This window comes from Chamaea fasciata, unplaced genomic scaffold (genome assembly GCF_029207755.1).
Source record: "Chamaea fasciata isolate MVZ Bird 193981 ecotype frontalis unplaced genomic scaffold, bChaFas1.0.hap1 SCAF_1, whole genome shotgun sequence".
Classification (NCBI taxonomy): domain Eukaryota; kingdom Metazoa; phylum Chordata; class Aves; order Passeriformes; family Sylviidae; genus Chamaea; species Chamaea fasciata.
The window spans coordinates 27,742,936-27,764,063 of NW_027094086.1; the positions used below are offsets into that span (position 1 = coordinate 27,742,936).

The 21,128-nt window shown below is 34.7% G+C and overlaps 1 protein-coding gene across 3 annotated transcripts in view; it reads right to left on the reverse strand.

The window, feature by feature from the left end:
- The window catches only part of RALYL (RALY RNA binding protein like), a 381,818-nt gene that overhangs the window by 107,914 nt on the left and 252,776 nt on the right, over window positions 1–21,128 (reverse strand). The window contains exon 1 of one of the 3 annotated variants that reach the window (XM_066179467.1): window positions 2,972–3,120. The exons of the other annotated variants lie outside the window; for them this stretch is intronic. Within the exon in view, the coding sequence (XP_066035564.1) occupies window positions 2,972–3,008 (37 nt within the window). The 5' untranslated portion in view covers window positions 3,009–3,120. Of the gene's footprint in view, window positions 1–2,971; window positions 3,121–21,128 lie in introns of those variants that run through there. 3 annotated transcript variants of the gene reach the window in all.

Consider the following 21,128-nt stretch of genomic DNA (forward strand, 5'->3'; position numbering starts at 1 on the left):
TCTTTTTGTGAGAGGAAGACTGGAGGCATGGCATCTCCAGAAGGTGTGACTGTGGATGGATGCCTCTCCATGGAGAAAACCCACATGGGCACTTCAGCCTACTGCAATACTTTTCCTGACCATCCTCCCCAGCAGCCCCAAAGCAGGACAGTCTTAGATTCCAACCTTTTATTTCAGAAAAGCCCTAATACCACACATTTACCAGTGCCCAGTACCACGGCTGCATTGGTTATGATGGATTCCCCTCACTCAGTCATTATGTCCATGCAATGAAATGAGAAACCAGTCTGTGACCTAGATAATATCCTGAATCAAGCATGCTGAAGGATCAAGCATCCTGTCATGTGGTCGTGCAGAGAAAGATTGCATGAAGATTGTGTATATGTCTGTAGGTAGGTACATACAATCATGGAGAAATAGCCTTAATCTGAATTTTTTTATTTAGTGAGGCAAATTTTGCAATTAGTTGTGCTAGTTAATTTTAATTATCATAAGTAACTATGTTTATGGAAAAACATGCTAAATATTTAATATAAGGGGGACTTTACTACAATCTAAATCAAAGTTACAATGAAAGAAAAAAATTAAGATTAGCTTAGAACTTAGAAGATTTATGTATGACGTTGTAGCTGAAAATATGTATGGGAAGCCTTCATCTCATTTTTACAGACAGGTAAGTAAACACTTTTTTTTTTTTTTTTTTTGCATGTATTCCTCTGGCAACAGTTTTGTACCTGAGGCAGAAATTGGATATGGACATTTCTTCTATTTTGCGTTAGAAAAAGCCCATCATGTTCTCTATCCTCCTCTCTAATCTGACGTGCTTTTGAATTAAGTACAGAATGCATTTATACATTTTTTAAAACATTAAAAAGAAAAGAGTCTTAGAAACCAATGGCTATAATGCTCTGAGGAGTGTTTGAAATCCAGAAGCAGAATTTCAGTGAATAGGAAAAAGCCACAAAGTTCACTTTAATTTCATGCCACAAGTTCAAGTGTGGTAGTGAGAGGTAGTGAGGGGATATAGATCCCCAGATTAACCCCACATTGGAAACTATATACTCAACATCATTTCTAATGTCTTATTAAGGGGCAGCAGAAATGCACAGAAAATGTAGTAACTTCCTACTGTTTAATGCAGCTGCTACAATAATCTCTTATATTTCATAATGAAAATGGCTTAGATGAAATCTATCCTTCAAAGAGTCTTTGAATGATATAAGCAGGAGCATTATCAAAATTACTCAATTTTTTTGTTAGTTAGGGTTTTTGCAGTTACTAATTAGCTAAGGTATTAATGAAACATCCATGTATACACTACTGGTACCTGTATATGTATAATATATATGCTTATATATGTAATTTATATCATATGTATGTAATATTGAGATTTTTCTAGATATGAATCTTAAAATCAAAGACAGTTTTAAACCACAAAACATTGCAACATCCACCTTCATAATTACAGTGTGAATTCTGATCATGTTTAATTTTATTTTTTGCCTCTGGAAAAATCACAGATTTTCCTTGGGGTTATCAGGGTGAAAGCCAGATTCTCTTCAAAAAAGCATTCTTAGAAGCATTCTGTGCCATGTTAATGAATTACTGTAGCCTTGCAACACAAAATCCTCACAACTCCTCTACCCCAGCATAATTTTTTTTATTGTACACTATAACCAGGCTTGGAGAGGAGAGATTGCAAGAATGCAGCTGGTTATAGAAAGAGCTCCCGGTTTACATAATAATGGTGACAGTAATTAATATGTTAGAAAGAGCTAGATTAACTATAATTTGCCTGTATATAAATAATTTTCTTTCATTGCTGCTATGGGAACAAAATTTATGATTTTTTTTTTTTGTTGAATGTGATGCAGATGAATGATTTCTGTTGCAGAGATTTTAGCAGAGATCTGTCCTGCCAAACTTTCTGCATTCAGCACATTCATTTCTTTTGAGCAAGACAAACTGAAGGACATCTATACTAATTTATCTACAAGGAAAAGAAACTGAGGTCAGTGAAATAGCTGTATATCTCCCTCTGAACCCTAACAATGCTCCTGTCCAAAAGAAGTCCAAACTTATCTGGTTTTGAATTGATATTCCTCCCCTCCTGCTCTTTCTCCCCCAAACACAGTGTGTATATGACATGTTTTCTTAGAGGAATGTCTTTTTTTCACAGTTCCTGACATGCTCTCCATTCATAAAACGGCCTTTTACTAGATTTTCTTAGGGCAACAAATACTTCATGACCTGACCCACAGTCCATTTTCCCTTGCCTCAGTCACCTGTTCCATAAGCTTCCAGAGGAGGCAATATTGATACTGAAACTCCCCGATCTGATAACATAGCAATTTAAAAAGTCAAAGAGGTGCTTGACAGGAAAGTCATACGTTTAGAAGCCAAGTGAATTTTCAGGGCTGGAGTGCTGTAAATGCACAGCAGAGATATGCAAGTTTTTCTTTCCCCCCCCCAGCAAACTGGTTAATTCTGAAAGTTGTGATGTAGTAAAATAAAATAAATGCTCTTAAAGTTCTGCTGTCACTGTCTTCTTAACGCAAACCACACAAAAAAGTCCACCAGGGAAAAACGTGTCAGGCTCATAAAATCTCAGGTTACAGCTAGCCACTCATTAAGCCCTGTATAAAGGATGCTCTTCTGAATGAAACTTATATTTGATCTTTGTTTCTTTATTGATGCCATCAAGCAATCACTTTCTGAAGGTTTCCATAGTAACAAGTGAGCTTTTGCCTTTTTTTTTTTCCTTTTCTTTTCTCTTCTTTCTTTTTTCCATTTTCAAGCTCTTTCATGCAGCTAATACAGAGAAACAGTGGGATGACTGGCATGGAATACTGTTCCTGGTTTCCTGGTACAATACAAGCAAAGCAGGGTAAAGTAAAACATGATTTTCTATGAAACTGGAGACTTATTTTCCCTCCTCTGTAAGAATATTAAAAAACTATAATTTACTTACATCTTTGGTTTCTGCGTTTGCTCTTGTACATAGTCATTGTGAAGAAATTCCACTTTCTAAGAAATAATTGCCTTGATCACAGACAAAAGAGATTGTGCTCTTGCCTTGCAGTGAGACAGTTGCTCACTGAGAGAAGGTAACCAGCAATCTCTCGGAGAAAGGCAGGGTAATACCATTCTCCTAAAATCCAGGGGAGATGCTACTGGCTCTAACTATTTTCTCTATTACAAAGCTCAGTAACAAAACATATTTATTTTCATACTTTTTTTCAAATATGTTTGATAGCAGCTAATAAAATCCAGAACACAGATAGAATCATGCAATCAAAGTGGGGTGAAATGCTATGCAATGGTCTGAAACCAGGATTCTTTAAAAAAAGCCCTGACATAACCAAAATTGTATAAATGAACTCATGAACTAACAAAAACTAACTTTCCATTGAGAGGCCTTAGAATTATGCATATGAGTATGTTAAAATATTTTGGGTTACATTTTCAATTTTCGATTACCGTTTTAAATTACTATTAAAAGAAAATCAACACATGTTGTTCAATTAAATCCTGAGTGCAGGTTCAAGCTCACGAATAGATTATTCAGGAAATATATAAAATGAATTTTTTTTCACGCTTATGTTTGCTCCTGCATTAACTGTCAATGATTTAATTGGGGAAAGCTATTCACATAACATTTTGCTGATGGCTCATTTTTACAGCTACTTCCCTGCTCTCTAGTCTGTTGAATCGCAAGGTCATGGGGATAAAGTAACAGCATTTTATGGTCATCCACATATATGTATATCACTCTTTTCAAAGAGTCCTGATATCTTCCTAAAGGGAACAGGGGAAGGGGAAGGAAATTTTTGCCATGCTGGGGAGATTGATCTACCTATGCTGGGTACATGACAATCAAGAAGATGCCAGTGACAATAATGGGGTTGAAAAAAAAAAAGAAATTCCAGTTAATTCAGCAATAAATCTGCATTTAATAAAATTATGTGAAAAAAATTTTTGAAATCTTAAGAAATTCATATTTTGAGCTGCCTGCCATCTTGATCCCAGATACTGCAAACACAGAAGTGTCAAAGTAAAAAAATAAGTGTATTGACTGAAACATCTTGAAAACCGGTAATAGTACCCTTGTTCCTGCTTAATATGCATATTTAAACAGCAGCTCTCTGAACTACTCAAATAAATAAAAAAATAACATCTTTGGCTTACACAAAAAACAACAACCCCTGGTGTTCATGGATCATTCATGTTTCAAAGATGAACAATCTGGTAGCATTCATCTAAAATATTTACCCACAGTAACTTTCCTAATGAAAAGCAATTAAAAGAAATTAAAAGAAATGTCTCTCTCAGTCTGCCTAACTTAAATTTATATTTTTCCCATAATTTTTTCACCTCTCAGATATATCTGATATTTTTTTATATCTCCAGTATTACCATGTTTAACTTTGTGACCATTAAATTCTCTCAGCTGTTCAGTAGTCACAAATCCTCATATTGACACCTCTAGTTAATGAAGTTAAATCTTTATATTGCTTCATTATTCTGATTTCCAAGTTCTGTCAAAATCTGACCACATACCTTTTCATTTACTTTGGATTTGTATCAGCAAAGATGAAGATAAAGTGTAGCCTGAAGAAACTGAAAGCAACACATAATTTTTTTTAGTTTTCTTTAGTATTTCATCTACAGTTGTCTCAAAATACCACACTTGACGCTACAGCGTATCTGTTGCTGAGGTCAGCAGAAAGGTGGGAGATTGCAAAACAAATCAAAAGTCACAAGAAGGAAAAAATTAGGATAATTGCTAAGCATAGCAGCAGACAAAATATCTGTACCATATAGAAAGACCCTGGAGGCCTTATATTCAAATAGTACTGCGTAGTTAATATCCATTGGAGTCAATATTTTTGCACCGATTTATATGAACGGAGGATAATTCCATAGTTGCCCTGCTCTGTTTTCCCTCTGAGTTAATTTGCAGCTGATTCAGATCTGTGATCAGACTTAAACTACAGAGATTTGTGGCCTCCCTTTAAATTTACTGCTTCATATAGTAATCTTTTCTTTTCCTGTTCTCTTCCTTCTTCTACCTGAAGGCTCTCAGCCATATTGTTCAGTTCAAATTTTCCTTATTTCATTGATTTGACAAGATTTCTTCAATTTTCCCTCAGCCCACATTATATTGTAACTAAATAGCTCAGTTCTCTTCCTTGTCATTATTATCTATCATTTTCCCCAGTTTTTATCCTGTATTTAACCCAGCCATATACTACTAACTCTCCATGTTGTATCATGTACAGCACCTATAACAACTTGCATATTTTTCCATTAGTCTTTCATGCATTATTTTATAACAATATGTATTTAAATAGAAATACTTGACAATGATATAATATAAAAAAAAAATTAAATGGAAATTTCATGGGCTAAGGATTAATTTATTTTAAATCAATGATCCCTGAAAGGACAGCCTTTATTGGTTTTTCTTTGTTTTAATTGGAGCTCTGATTCTTCAATGCAGTGAGAGGCATTTGCTAAAAATAACATAAAAATAATCTGTCTGGCGAATCACTGTAGGTTTCTCCATGGAAAAATATTGCAAAAAAACCCACATCTTGAAAGTGCTGGCTAGCTTTGAGTAGGCACAGCATCCTCCTATTTTTCTGTATTACTGTTTTCTGTTAGGAGAATTTAAAATTCACTTTCACAGAGTTGCAGCTTGAAAAAAGTCAGAATCTGGCATATGGCTGGTTAAATGTAACCAGCTAAGTGAGATGGGAAGAAATGAATGGAACATATGAGCAATAAAAAGTCACCTGGTCACATTAAGCTTATTGCTTTTTTTCCAAGGATGCATCTCACATGATTGAAATAGTTTAAAATGTTATTTCAACAGTATATTGGAATGAATTTTGTCAGTCATTGTTGCTAAAAAAATTGGTGGTAAAAGAATGAATAATGTCCATATCTGCACATCCCATAACCCTTCTTGCCTTTCTCTCCTCCTCACACTATAGGTCCCAATAAGGAACTTTTCTTTGAGTACTGCAATAAATTTCCCAAACTCACTTTTTTTTTTTAAGAATAAGAAGAGAACAAAATGCAGATATTTTAAAAATATAACTGCTGACATGAATTTCACATATTACTCATCAATAAACACTTTGCCTGGGTAGTATGCTCAATTTTATTTTTAATGAGCAGATCTTAGGCAGAAAAGGAAGGTGGAGGAAGCTTAAAGTCTGTTCTCTCTTAATGCACCCAAAGAGTCTTCTCAGATAATAATCTTTTATACATTCCACTACAGTTCTTTTTATGATGTCATCTAAGAAAATATTACATCTATGAAAATTAATTATTTTTTTCTTTGAATAAAGGATGTGTGTAAGCATCCATGTTTAACCTCCTCCAAGTAATTACCCCTCCTTGATAAAATTACTGGTGCATTAAGATCATGTATGTGCACCTTTTACTGGTAAATATTTATACAGATATCCTACAATATTGCTTGTTAACATGCTGTGATATTAGATAAATAAAATTCACTTTAGCAAGAAATGTCACTGAGCTAATAAAGCAGATTTATGATAAGATATTCTTTTTATGATGTAATGGGGACAGAGCTTAAAATATTGGCCAAACCAACCCTGGCTAAAATTGATAAAAATACTGTACAAACTGTGGCAAGCTGGATGAGAAAGAGTAAAATTTGTACATCTTATGCCTAAAACTGTATGTTAGAATCAAGGAGTTGCAAAAATGCTTTTCAGGATTCAAGAAAGCTGTCTAGCATTCCTGAAAAGTATCAGAAATAAAGACCATTGACAGTGCCAAAGAGGGAAAAGGTTTATTAATAGGTTAGCTGTAGATTAAAGGGCTCAATTCCACTGCTTAAACATTCAGGTTGAGCACTACTTTGATGTTTTATGGCATCTGAGACATTCACACAGTGCCAGAAAATATGGCACAGCACCTGTGGGAAACCTAGAACCTTCTGAAGCACCTGCTGAAGCCAAGACCACCTTATGTGGCTCTAGGCAAATATCAGGGCAAGTTTCCCTGCCCAAAGAGTTTATATTCAAACCTCCCTCTGATGTCTGCCATTATTCTCTACCATTTTTACATTTAGGGTCATTGTTTCTTAGTGTTCCCAACTTTAACTCTCAGGTCTTGACCCTGCAAGACTGTGATTGACTTCAGGAGGAATTGTATGGAGAGAGAAAATGATGTGTGACTGAATTTGCAAATATGCTCAAAAAAGGCCACTATTTGTTAGTACATAATCACAGCTGTGCATATTAAAAAAATTATCTGGATAAAAGAGAAATAATGTATCATAATACTTTCAAATCAGCAATCCTCCTCTTTACTAAAGAGAAGTTTAAGTGTTTTATAAGTCTTCCATTATTTCCGTTCATTTTTACTCTGCTCAAGAATATAGTTAGCAAGATTTTGTGAAGACCTCATGTATTCACCAAATACTGCATTAGGATAAAATTTGCTACATTCACAACATTTACATAATCCAATAATTTAGAAAAAAAATCAAAAGAATTTTTTTTTTCGGGAGATGTTTAATTTTAGGAAAACTATTTGGCTGCTTCTTTTCTCTATTATCTTCTGCATTTTTGCTGACCTGTTTTACTTTCCTTCAGCACTATCAGACAGTAATGATACTTCACCACAAAAGATTCTTTTTTAGATAGCAGGAGAAAGCCCCTATGGTACTGGTCCTACTTTCACCATGGGTAATTTTTTCTTATTCAATGAAGCTTTTTCACTAGAATTTCATTTGTCTCGTTGTTATAGCAGCATTTATCTTTAGTCTTTAAGGAATTCACTGTCAAGCTTTCCTCATTAGATTGTGCTCTTTTTATCAGATGTTACTATAAGAATGTAAAAATATGATCACAGTGGTATTAAACAAAGCCTGACACCACCTTTCTCAGGTAGGAGCCCAAACTGGCTGTTCCTCGTGGCCCTCGCCCAGTTCCCAGCATGTCCTCGTTCCTCCAACAAGAGCACTACAAATACATTTTGATATTTTTCTTTGACTAATAATTTCCCAAGGTTTAATGCGTCACTTCCTAAAAATATAAGATTGGAAGCAAAATGTGCTTGTCTAAAAGTAAAATTGTTATCTATTATTAAAGAGAGGCGTTTCAAGACATGAAAAAAGGTTCAGAGGAAAAAAACCCTAAATCAATCAAGTAGAGTTACTTTATAACTGTCCTTGAACATGTGAAAATTTGACGGAAAGAAAGCCAGTAATAAGCCATTTTCTCTGTCTCAATGTTAATAAAGTCATGGACATACACTGTAATACCAGAGATTTAAATTAGTTTCTTGGAAACAAAGTTTGTTACTGGCAAGCATGAGAAGGCTTGCTAAAGGATTTTTAACAGGTTAGGTATCTCAGAGGAGCCCTCCTAGGAGATGGATAAGATGACAACTTGTAGTTTTTTTCCTTATTTCTGGACGCATATGCCCATAATTAAATATCAGTTATCATAAGATTCAGCACTGGCCAAGATTTGTTCCATGTAAGTCCTTCAGCCCTGTTAATATTAACAGAATATTTCGGGCAGGAGGAGACTGGAATGTCGGGGGTACTTAACACCAGCAAGCATGAAGCATGTAATGTCCTGTAGGTACTTTTAAGGAATCTTTAAAAATGGACCTCTGCTCTTAACACTGGAGCAGCTTTTTCCACTGGGAATGAATGAGATCACCAGTGGTTGAACCCTGCTCTGTAGCTTTTGGGATACAGGCCCATGTCTGATAACTCAGGCACCTATGGATACATATTATGAACATCTTTCAGAATTACATTGTGTCCTCAATTACATTTGAGTAACTTCCACAAATTCAGAGCAGCTACAATACATCCACATGCTGTAAACTTGAACCTTCACTTTACAGTTCAGAACGATGGTTTTGTACCAAGAGTTTCACAGCATTCTTAGCAGTTCCAAAGGTTGACTGGGGCTCTAGATCTTGATACTTTCACAGCTTTAACGCCCTTCTTATTGTCCACACTGTCTCATATAACCCTTAAGTGAAACTTGGCCAATTCTATTATCTCCTCTATTCCAAAAGCAAATAATACAGTTATGAATGCCTGATAGTTCTTCCTTATTTTCTAAAAAGCACTGTACACAGTAAGTACAGGTCCCTTTAGACTGGCAAACATAACATGAAGCTTTCTGTTCCTTCATCTGAGTAATATTTAGCTGTTATTTGAAACAAGGTACAATAAGATATTCCTCTCCGAAATGTCTGAAAAAATCAATTAAACTTCAGGCTCAGAGTTAGATATTCTATAAGGTAGCTTCTACAGTGGAAAAACATCTTCCCTTCTGCTTTGGCAGGTGGAAAAGATAGTAAATCAATCTCAGATGAAAGAAACTCGTTTCACTTACTTTACGCATTCCTTAGATCCAAGTGTGTTCCTTCCATCTTAGATTAGTTTCTTTCCTAATCCATCTCAGTTCTTCACAGGTTTGTTCTTGGCCACTTTCCTTTGGTTTTAAACAATTTTAATGTTTTGTTTTTCCTAAGTCCGAGCTTCTTTTCATCTTAGCTTTAATTTTATTTTATCCAGGTTATTTTTATTTTATCCATCTTAACTAGCCCTGACAAGTTTTAATTTGTTCTTCTAAATGTTTTGCCTGCTAGTTTGGCTGGGACGTTCATCATCTTGTATTTGATCTTGATGAGGTTTTCACCATCCAGTAACAATACGTAGTTACTTTCACACTATTTCTAAACCTCTGTTTAACGGTTGAGATAGTCTTAAGAGTTTGCTTCGGATTTCACAGATTATGGACTAAGCACACCTCCTTTCCATTAAAAAGAGTTAGGTGTGTGTTCCAAATTTTTGTCCAAATATGAACTGGTTCCACACACAACCATATTTTCTTCAGAATGTACATTATTATTGGGGAGAATGCAAATGATGTATAAAAAGGTGATGTCATTTTTTCTGATCATTAAACTGTGTCTTGGCAATTCAATTTATGAGCATAACACTATTGAACGTTCCTTATATTTTCCCTCACAGTAATCCTTTAAATGATCATAATCCTTAATATATTGCACAACATGCCAAAGTTAGAGTACACAGAATTTCCTTAGTAGAAGAAAAACATAGCCCTGTAGTTGGAACCATATTCATTGAATGTCAAATTTTAGAATAAATATCTATAGGATATAAGACAACAATTTTTTATCCATTATCAATTGACAATTAACAATTTTATCAATGTAATTATGAGCACACTAAGAATTTAAGTGAATTTAAGTAGGTCTTTGAAACAATCCTAACGTGTCTAGAACTAACATTTCAAAATGTAATACTTTTTATTCACTTGGTAATTTTTTCATTCTTGTGGAAAGCTGTCAGAAATACTCTAAGTGTTAGCAGTTTTTCCTTCTTGTTGTTAAATCTGAAACAAGTCATGGTGCCTCTAACAGGCACCAGTTTCTATCATCTCAGAGCTGATAAATCTCCAGGATAGTGAAAAATATAGAACGATAGACAAATACCAGATTTGGGGCCAAAGCAGCTGTACTGAATTTAAAAAAAAAATAGGCTTTTAACAGACTACCAAGTGCTTAATTGTGTATCAGGTGCTTAAATCTGGATTTAATTCAAAACTTTCAGACATATAATTTCCAGAGAAATAAAGTGCTGAATATTGATTAGTTTTCTTGAGAAATTTTAGAAAGTTCTGACTATCAGTCTATCTTGATTCTGCTTAAGTTACAAAATCTTTCCACCTCAATATAGAAAGTTGTTCTTAATGAGAATTACACACACAGTGTCATATTTTCCAAGCAGATGATATGTGTTTCAGTTTGACTGGAGTGCCCTGCAATGAAATGCTGCCCTGTTTTCCTTTTCACATTTGTTTTAGTTATCACACTGATGGAACACTTGAACATGCTGAATTCAACAGGATAAACTTTCAGAACAGAATCCACTCTTACACAACCCATAAATATTTCAAAAATACACCTCAAATTCATGTACCTTGATTCTGTTCAAGCACTAAGCACTTGAATACTTCAAGCAAGTCTTTCAGGCATAACCATTTGAAGGATGGTGAATTTGCTGTCATCAGCATTGCACTATGACTTCCTATTTTAAAGTTTTTGCATGTTTATTGAAACAGATTTAACTCACATTAAAAATGCATTTTCAGTTCTTCAGTGCAGTGAATGTTGTCTCCCTCTGTGTCAAGAACAGAACGGGGAGACCTTGAGAAAGAGCCTCTTGCGAATAAAGTAGGCCCTTAAATTGTCAATTTAGGGCTCAAAGCAATGCAAACTGTTGATGTTTTATGGCATAGCCAATGAACAGTTGCTGCTTCAACCTTTCATTTCAGATTAATGCTTTTTTTACAGCAATCAAGAGAAAGATGAAAATGTTCTTTCTTTTCTCATTGTATGGCATCTTCCTCAGTGTGGGGGACTCAGGACAATTTTAGTCGTAATCAATCAGTACAACCACTGGCTTGAGAGGGCAAATAAGGCTTTCAAAAGAGATGAAAAGTAGAAGAAGATTGATTTTTGGAGTGATGGAAAAAGCTATATTGTAGTAATTCACCACCAGACCATGGTAAAGGATGGACTATTGGCACACATACAACATCATCCTTTAAATTACAGGGAATTGCAAAATACCAGAATGATTCCAACTTCAAAACTACTCAAACCTTTTGTTGTCTTTTTTTAAAGGGTTCACATACTTGTGTCTGTGAGCGGTGGCAATACGGGGAAAGGGCTAACAAGGAGTTTTTACATTAAATTAAATTGTTAAATTAAAATTATTAATGTATCTGATTTAATGTCTTTCACAGAATAGTGGATGGCAAGGGAGGGGACGTCTTTTCCATAGTCTAAATTTGACTGCATGTCTTTGGTGGGATTATGTACATTTTGAGTGTGCTGAATTCATAGATTCAGATTTTTGAATATTTCAGCTATATGTCAACTTCTCTAAAAATTAAAACTAATTGAAAGACAATTTCTGAGGCAATTGAATTCTATATGGAAACATGATTTTTTCCACTATGCTTATAACAAGTCAAATTACTGGGTTTTGTTTTAAGCTCAAATCAAACCTACCATAATAACACAATAGTGCTATATATATATATGGCACTTAACATTTTTTCATTGAAATGTTTTAAATATGCTCACCTGTCTTTGGTAAGGATATCATACATTTGAAATACATTTTGCATTAAAAAAAATCTGGCTAATACCTACATTACCTACAAAATTTTACAGAATTTTTTTTAAAAATCATGGTTGTAGAGAGCATCAGAATATGCCTTTGCACATAATGATAAGATACTGCCAGATGAAATACATTGTCTAGTAAGGAACACTTCAAAATCAAAAGAAGAGGAAATTGGAAAGACTACTACTTCTCACCTTGAGGTTTTACTACTAAATATCACATATTATTTTGAATTAACTGCAAATGCACATAACACTCTATTCAATGTTCAAACCCACAAAACAGAATTGTGTTCTCAGTGACCTGAAAACTAAATAAAAAGAGATGTCTGTACAGTAGAGGAGATAAAGAATGCTTTTATCCCCTTGTGGATTTAGCAGGAAAAATGCTTTCTCATCCAGATAAAGAGTTAAGAAGCCAAGTGAAGATGTGAAGCTAAGGTATCCAGGATGTTTTATTAAACTGTACTCTAAAACATAGGTGATGAAAAATTAAGGGACAAGTTTTTTATTCCCTGTTCTACAGCACCTTGGAAAGGTAAAACCATTTCAGACAGTATGGGAATAGCAGCTTCTGCAGATAGCCTGTTCAGAGAAGATACCAAAACTATAGGGATATCTAGAGTAATTTTTGAGAACTCTGTCCCCAGATCACTATCATTCTTGAAATTTTTGTTCTTGGTTCAGCTATGAAATATGCTGGTATTTTTAAATGAAGTTTAATTTTTACGGATAAGAAAAAATCCCTTTGTGATGCTGCAGCAAAATGAGAGAGGGATTTAAGGAAGGCAATTCTACTACTCACCTTTAATTTCCAAACTGAAATTCCCGCTCACGTCTTAGCATATGTAAGGTGTAGTGAATTATTTTGAGACTAATATTCATAGGATTCAGTTTAACTGATGCTGCACTGAGCATGTAGGTCCCTCCTGCCATTACTGAAAGAGTAAGGTGGCTTTAGAAGCTTGCACAAAGTTGGGCATGAGTGTTGTGTGTACTGACATTTAAACAATAGAGGTAATGTTCCAACTCCTTTCAAAAAATGTTTCCTCCCTCCTGCAGCACAATAATTTATAGAAAGGAGAATTACAATTATAATACCTTAAAATGAGAATTTTGCTCTGAAGTATGAACACAAAACTTTGTGGGAGGCTAATTAATATCAGACAATAATCCACCAGGGTTTTTTGCACATGATAAAAATGCTATGACTAGTCCACATCTCTCATTTAAGGCCACTTACATATTATTGTTTGGAAGCAACCCAAACCAGTCCAGATTCAATTTATCCTGCCAGTACCATGCAATTTTGAAATATTTAAAATCCAACATTTGGACTATTCCTCTAAGAAAATGAAAATGATGGGTCCAGATTATTATTTATTGTGGACAGATACTATACTTTTAAAATATGAGGTTTGGAGAGTAAACATCCTGCTGTACTTGGAATCAAATGCTAGTAAAAATAGAAAATAAGAATATTTTGATTTGATTTGATGATGACATTGAACTTTGACCCAGTTGCATTTGGTGGTGGTTTGACATTTTCATTGTGGTTTTACTGTTGTCATCTGAGTGAAAGACTTGGCAGTGTTAGATTTACAGTTGAACTTGATGATGTTAAAGGTCTTTTTCAAACTAAACTGTTCTGTGATTCTTTGGTTCTTTGACTAAATGAAAAATAGTGATGCTTTCATGTTTTCCCAGGAAGCAACAAAATTGACTGAACCTGACAAAGATTCATAGGTGCTTGCAAAAGGCAAAACAGAAAAAAACAAGATCATGTTAAGCATATGATGAAATCAACTTGTTCCAACTTTAATGTAAAACACACATAATGAAAATTATGATTGATATTTTCAGCAACTTCCAGTAAATGTAGAAATAAAACCATGTGAAAAACAGAGGCAGGTCTAACTGATATAAAGTTATAGCAGAAAGCATTGCACTTTCTCTGAGCTGAGCTGTGAAGAGAGTTTTCTCTTCTGAGAGTTTCATGTGGCTTCTACCAACAATACAGCTGAATATTTTGAACAGCAATCAAAATACACCAGATTTGACTAAATGGGAAGAGAAAGTGTTGGAAATCAATACAATAAGTGGAAGAGTGCAGTGTAGAAATATAGTCCTGCCAAGAGAATTTTTGACAATTTTTCTAAGTGATATACCTCTCACTGTAGAACAGTGCCACAAACCCTGTAGAGTTCTGACAGAAGCAGAACATGTGATGATTGTTATTAAAGAGATTAAGATTTTTAAAGAGTCTAGCAAGACACAGATCTGTTCAGTAACCCTCATTCAGGATAATAAATGTTAATGAAATACTTTTTCAAATGTTAATGGAAGCATTGCTTCTGAATAATAACAAATTAATAACGTTCGAAACACCTGACCTCAGGGAAGGGGAAATAGGATTATGTTTCTTATAATTTATCATGCAGGTAACATACAGTGAGGTTCAAGAATGCAGTATTTTTAATTATTGAGTTCAATATGAAGAAAATAATAAAATTTTTAGCTGTTGTAAATTAGAAGTTATTATACAATTTAGTTGCGTGGATACAAGGGTGACTGAGTTTCATGATGTGGGATGTTCTATTTTACGCAAAAATAAATCCAGGGAAATCATCAAGATTATTTTAATGTAAATTAACTGAACATTTGGCTCACAATTCTTAATTTTCCAATTCAGTGAACTTAATAATATAATCTTTCCAAAAGAAGTAGGAATTTGACCTGTAAATGGTATCTCTGGGTGAACATAGGACTAACCGTGCATTTAACTGCCCACTTTTATCTCTTTTGGTAAGATCATCATACTGGCAGTAGTCTTGAAATTTTCAATGGCCTCAATATTTCTAAGGATGACTGAACTAGAATATACTAATGTGTAGACCTTCAGAAAAATGCTGAAAATTGGTGTCTAAATTTAAACAAAGTTTTTAGGAGTTTACTTAGCAATTGCACCTAAAAAGTGATCTGCCCTTAAACTGCCATCTAGGATTTGTCCTGAGATACCAGCAAATGGCATAATGTGTTAAGCAAAATAAAATACTGCAAAGGAAAAAACAGAATTAACTTATCTTAATGATAAATACATTTCAAAAAAATCAGTTCAGGCATATTTTCTTGTAATTTAAAGTTATAGATAATGAAAATAATGGCTTTAGCATCTGAAAAAAACCCACACGTATTGAAACACCATTGTCACAGCCCATTATACACCGAGATTGCTCCATTCCACCAGAACAAAATTGTCATTGCTTCTTAAAGGCTCACCTCACTAGAAGTCTTGGCAGCATTTCATAACAATCCAATTCAAAAATACAGAAATTTACAACAAATAGACATTTTTTTCTGCAAAGGCACCATTAAAAACAAACAAAAAAAAAATCCATCAGGCTGAACAGATAAAGTTCATCTCTTCTAGTAAATGCCAAGTAATCTAAACAAATGGATAGTTTATTATTTAAAAATTATCTTCTTTTTTATAACAAAGTTACTTGCAACAGACAAGTATCAGAACCAGATGCTACATAAACAAAGATACGTTTCTTCCAATCTCCAAGCTTCCCTTTCAAACTTGATTCTACATATCAGTAGCACCTATTCTGTAAAAAACTGGAAGACACAGAGATGTAATTTATGCCAAACTATCCTGTGTGTAACTTGTCTGTATAATTTAGACAAAGAAACTAGAAGAACATAAGTGGGATAGGCCCATTTATTATAGCTTGACCTTTGTGAATGAATGAACAAATTCCTTTACACAATTAGATGTAGGATTCAAAAGGTAATTCAACATTTATATGAAAAATGGGACTGTATTCGAAATGGTGACATGAGTTTCAAATTAAAACCTAGTCATGACCAAGATGATAATGTTTTTCCTTTAAATTTTAAGTTCTGTACATTGACAGACTGCAGACCATTATAGAGACTTATCACCAACATATTCATAATTTCCTACTCAAATTAGCAAGTAATTGCACTCCAGTGAGCCTCAAAGTCTGGAATATGAGAAATCTGTGCTCTGATCATGCTAACAGCAACCTGAGACAAATCAACCAAAAGGAAAATAAGGATGAAAGGTGATTTTCCTTCAAATAATAGGCTGTTGATCATTGGCTATTCTGTTTGAACTTGGTTTATAATGTCTTTTTTAAGCTGTGGCTCATGGCCTGTTATACAAAACCACTCAGGCATTTTTAAAAATAAGTGCTCTGCAGCAGATTCTTTTCCACTGTATTTGGCCCCTCTTCTCAGAGACAATATATTGTGCTCATCCTTCTACAAGTTGAGTCTGCTTTTCAACTCCAACACCAAAGAAATTTTTTGCTCCTTAACATTAAATTGTCATTTCTTCCCATTACACCAATTTGCTAGAATGGGCAAGATAGGTGGGCCCATTTGTGTCCAGTGAGTGAGTTTATTTTTCCCAGTTTTTACATGGAACTGTCGTTCATATTCATGCCTGTTTTCTCAATGATTAGATTTCACTTTTCTTCACATATATTTTCAAAATTCTCTTTTTTACCCTCCACTTATTTTTATTATCAAAGTAAAAAAAAAATTATACAAAAAGGCTATTTTGTCAGTTTACTCATGATAGAAAATTTGTCTTACGTAACTCAAAGTATTTGTCTGGTAATTGCACAGCAAATTTGACCTTCTTTCCTTTTTTATTTTCCTCTCAGTAATGTTGCAAATCTAGGTCTTTTTTGTATAAATGTCATGTTTTGATCGTTATAGTTTTCAATAACGAATTCCTAGTCCATCCTTTGCTTTTAATGTTACTGATCACTAGTTGCCTATTGCCCTCCCCCGCCCCTCCCCCCCCCCCCCCCTTTTTTTTTTGGTAAGAATTTTGATTGGGAAACATTTTCATGTAGCCAAAAAATATGTTAATCTTGAATTCCTTATTTCTTTTGCCTTCACCTCATCAAAGATCCTCTCCTTTTTTAAAGGAAATGTCTCTGTTTCCCCAGTGAGCACACTTTAACAGACCAAAAGGTGACAAAACACTTTGCTTTTGCAACCTGCCTGAACTGTGTGTCTGGAAAAGAGATCATGGGGTTGTATCAGTGACTTTTACACAAGTGATGGCAGCGACATAGTGCAAAGATTTATAATACAAAGCAGAGGGGGTTCAGTTGAGCCCTTGAGTTATGACACTTTTAACAATGGAAAAAAAAAAAAAAAAATTAAGCCACTAGACCATATCGGGAGGTCCAGTTCAGTCTCACATCTTTGTCTCCAGTGCCATCTGCTGACACGAGCTTCCATTGCAACTCCCGGAGGGAAGGATTCCTCCAGAAGAGAATTCTGCTGAGTTTTGTGCCTGCGATAGTTGATCTCACCAGAAATTTCTTTTCAAAGTGATTAATTTCACTTACTTTTCAGATGTTATGTTCTTTGTGGAGCATGTGGAAGTTTTCAGTAGAGCTATCTCTCTGTATTGCCATCGCACATTACAAATGAAGATGCTTAGAAGATTCTGAATTTTAGTGCATTCAAATGAGGAAACAAGAGGAGTTATACGAAAATCTTAAAACTACTCCAGACACAGAACAATCGGGTTGCTTAAATTCAATTGAACATGACCAAATTATGCCCTGAAGTTGTAATTTGACATTGTAATGGTTTATCTACTGGTTTTTAGTTAAGACATTTCTTGTGTCTCTGAGAACCTTTTACACCCAAGAAAGATCGTGGCTTTTAATCCCAAAGCAATTGAAGTAGTTTGTCTTCTTAAGTTGGGACCTCAAGGGGGAAGAGCACAAAATCCAAATACAGAATTTTCCAGCATGGAAAAACAGACAACACTTACTGGAAAAGGAATGTGTCTGGCAAGCATCAGGAAAAAAACCTAGCAAATATATTACTTTTGTTCAAACTCTATGGCAGCTCATCAGAAATTTAACACTGAGCTTATTTTTATGTGCTTATTCGTGAAATTGGAAATACCGTTGTAAGAGAAATCTGAGTCCTTACGTGTGTTTCTTCCTTTGACCCTCTTTCCACGTTGTTGCGTCCTTCCCCCTTTCCTGTCTTCTCGTCACAGAAAAGTCAAGAAACCTTGCCATCTTGTGGTCAATGATAGTTAGTAGTCTAACAAAAACACAGACTGCAAATACTATAGTGATCACCATGCAGAGAGCTGCAAATTCAGTGAATTTAAGGGAAAAAAATGAAATTTAACAAATTGTTAAGTTTAAAGATAGTATATTACACTTTTTCCACTTTTTTAGAGACTTCTAGAAAAGAAATGGCTCAGACCAAGAAATAATACTGTAGGGTGTGATGAACCTTTTTTTTTTTTTTTCTATTCAGCTGACAGGCTCTGTCAATCAGTGGAGACAAATATTTTCTCTTGACAAATAATTGACGTTTACTAAGCAATCCTCTGATCAAATTCATAAGCTTTCATCAAAAGTTTTAACTTATATGAGATACTAAAACTGTTTAGTCTGCTATAGATCACAAAAAATATCTGTTTTTTGTTTTGCCTGAAACCCCAAACACGAAATGTTTAAAAGTTGCATCTTCCAAGGAGGACAGAGAAGATCCAGGCAGCAGATTTTGTGTCCAGGTGCTTCTCAGAAAGATATGGTCAAGTTATAGTGGCCACCTCCCTACCTTAAGAGTGGTTCCTAAGGAGAGAAAATGTGCGTACACTTGATGAAGCAGATCCTCTCTCTGCCTTTCCACTTATCACAGTGAACAGATATAAAGGTCAAACATATCTGTGCTGTGGTGATTTGTGTCTGTTAAAAAGTTAGTCAAAATTACATGTCCAATTCATGCAAGCAGCCAGTCTTACATTCCCCTGGCCATCCACAATAAAGACAGAGACATAAATTCAGTCATATGCCTTATACATAGTTCTTTTTTGCTTGAAGAAGTTCAAGTTTTCTCCACTGATATGATATTGTAATTTTTTTTTCTCCAAGTCTTGCAACAAATTCAGTGGGGGTTTGCATACAAGCACATTCGGTTACTGTCACTGTTCTGTTAAGAGAGAAAAATTCTCAAAAAATTTGCTGTATTTCTTGTTCTCTTCAAATGACAATCTCTCATCCAAGCCTCTGGAATATTGAGGTTTACTGGAAGTGATATATAATTGAGAAGTTTTGGATGTTGAAGACCCCTTAACAACCCATAGAGAGTATTTGAAAATGAAACCCACTTAGGAATTTTCTCTCGCATCAAAGACTATCATGGAACAGCCCATGTCAATACAATTAAACACTTTTATACCAACACAAGGTAGCTGAAACCAGAGCACCTATAAAAATGGCCTTTAACTCAAGATTTTTTCCCAAAATATGCCTGTGTGTTGCCAGGTAAGTGATGAGCCTAAACCATCCCAGGATGATTCCAAAAACCTGTTTTCTGGATGATTTCGGTCCTGAGCCTGGGAACATTCCCTGGTTCAGCTTAATTACCATTAGGTGTGGCCAAACATTTTTACCTCCATTTTATAGCAGTGGTTTTGGCTCTGAATCCTGAAGACAAACACTGAGTTATGAATCATTGTCTTATTCATAAAAACTACATTATGCCCATTAATTGTAATGAAGTTTCTGTCTCAAACAACAACAACAAAAATTCAACTTGTTCTGTTACCTACTTGAAGAAAAAATAGTTGAGGGGAATTTCTTGGGGAGAATTCAAGAGAATTCAAGTTCTATGAATTAGGAAAAGAAACATGTATGTGGCATGGATCAAAAAGTTCTGGAACGGCTTTTATATTTCCATTGTTTCTATTTCTATTATTTCTGTTATTTCCATTTGTATTTCCATTTCTAATTATGTTACTCTTTCTATTTCTCTTTCTATTACTCTTGCTTTAATGTTTACCATAGCACTGTAGATAAAAGTAGGACATGAAAACCTAAACTTGATGTGCAACATTTGAGTTCTTGTCAGGTGAGATAGAAAAAAAAGATTAAAACTCCATGTTCGTTAACAATAAAGAACTGCTATATAATTAAAAAAAAAGAAAAGATACTTTGTCAGTAAAATGTTGAAATGCTTCACAAAAAACCAAGATCCATTCTACCCTACTGGAAGAGAATGGTATGAAGGGCAAGACAGCAGATTTAACTCTAGGAAATTTACATGATTCATGAAATTTCTTGCCAAATTAAAAACACAGTGTTGAAACTGAAGTACAGGCAATTTGTTTGCAATCAGAACAAGCAATCATTATAATGAAGGGTGTCACAAGTAAGGATGACAAGGGTTGTCTTTGAATTGAAGGTTTAATATAATATCCATCCTAACAATTCATTTCTTTGCATGAATATTAAGTGTTAGGTAGACTGAAACTAGGCAGTAATATTCAAGCTTCAAAACCTGTCTTAGCTGCTCCACCAGTGATATATCTGAAGAATTATTTTGAATGCTGTGAAGTCTAATTTCTTAAGAAAAAGAACCAAGATAGCAGCAACCATGAACAGAAATATAAATACAAGTATATTTGTTTATGAAAATTTTATAGCCATTGTTTGTTGCACACAAAAAGCAGCCTGACAGGTTCAAACAGTATCTCACGGACAGCAATGTCCCTGTGATCTTGGCTACTGAAAAATAATTTTATCATGAGAAGGATTGAAGAAGGAGATGGCAGGTTCTGCCAGGCTTCTGCATGCCTGGAACAGAGCAGGGTAGGTGGAATAGAAAAAAACTGAGCATGGTTCTGGGCTTCTCCTCTGCCTTACCTTACCGGGTCCCCAGGGACTCATAGAGCATCAGAAATGCACAAATTTTAATTTATTTTGTCTCTAGGGAACAGCTTAGTTCCCATGTATTGTGGAAGCTAGGGTATTTACAGCAGTATATGCCAGAAGTATGGATCCAAAATCTCTGTTTAAGGCATGTGTTATAAAAGG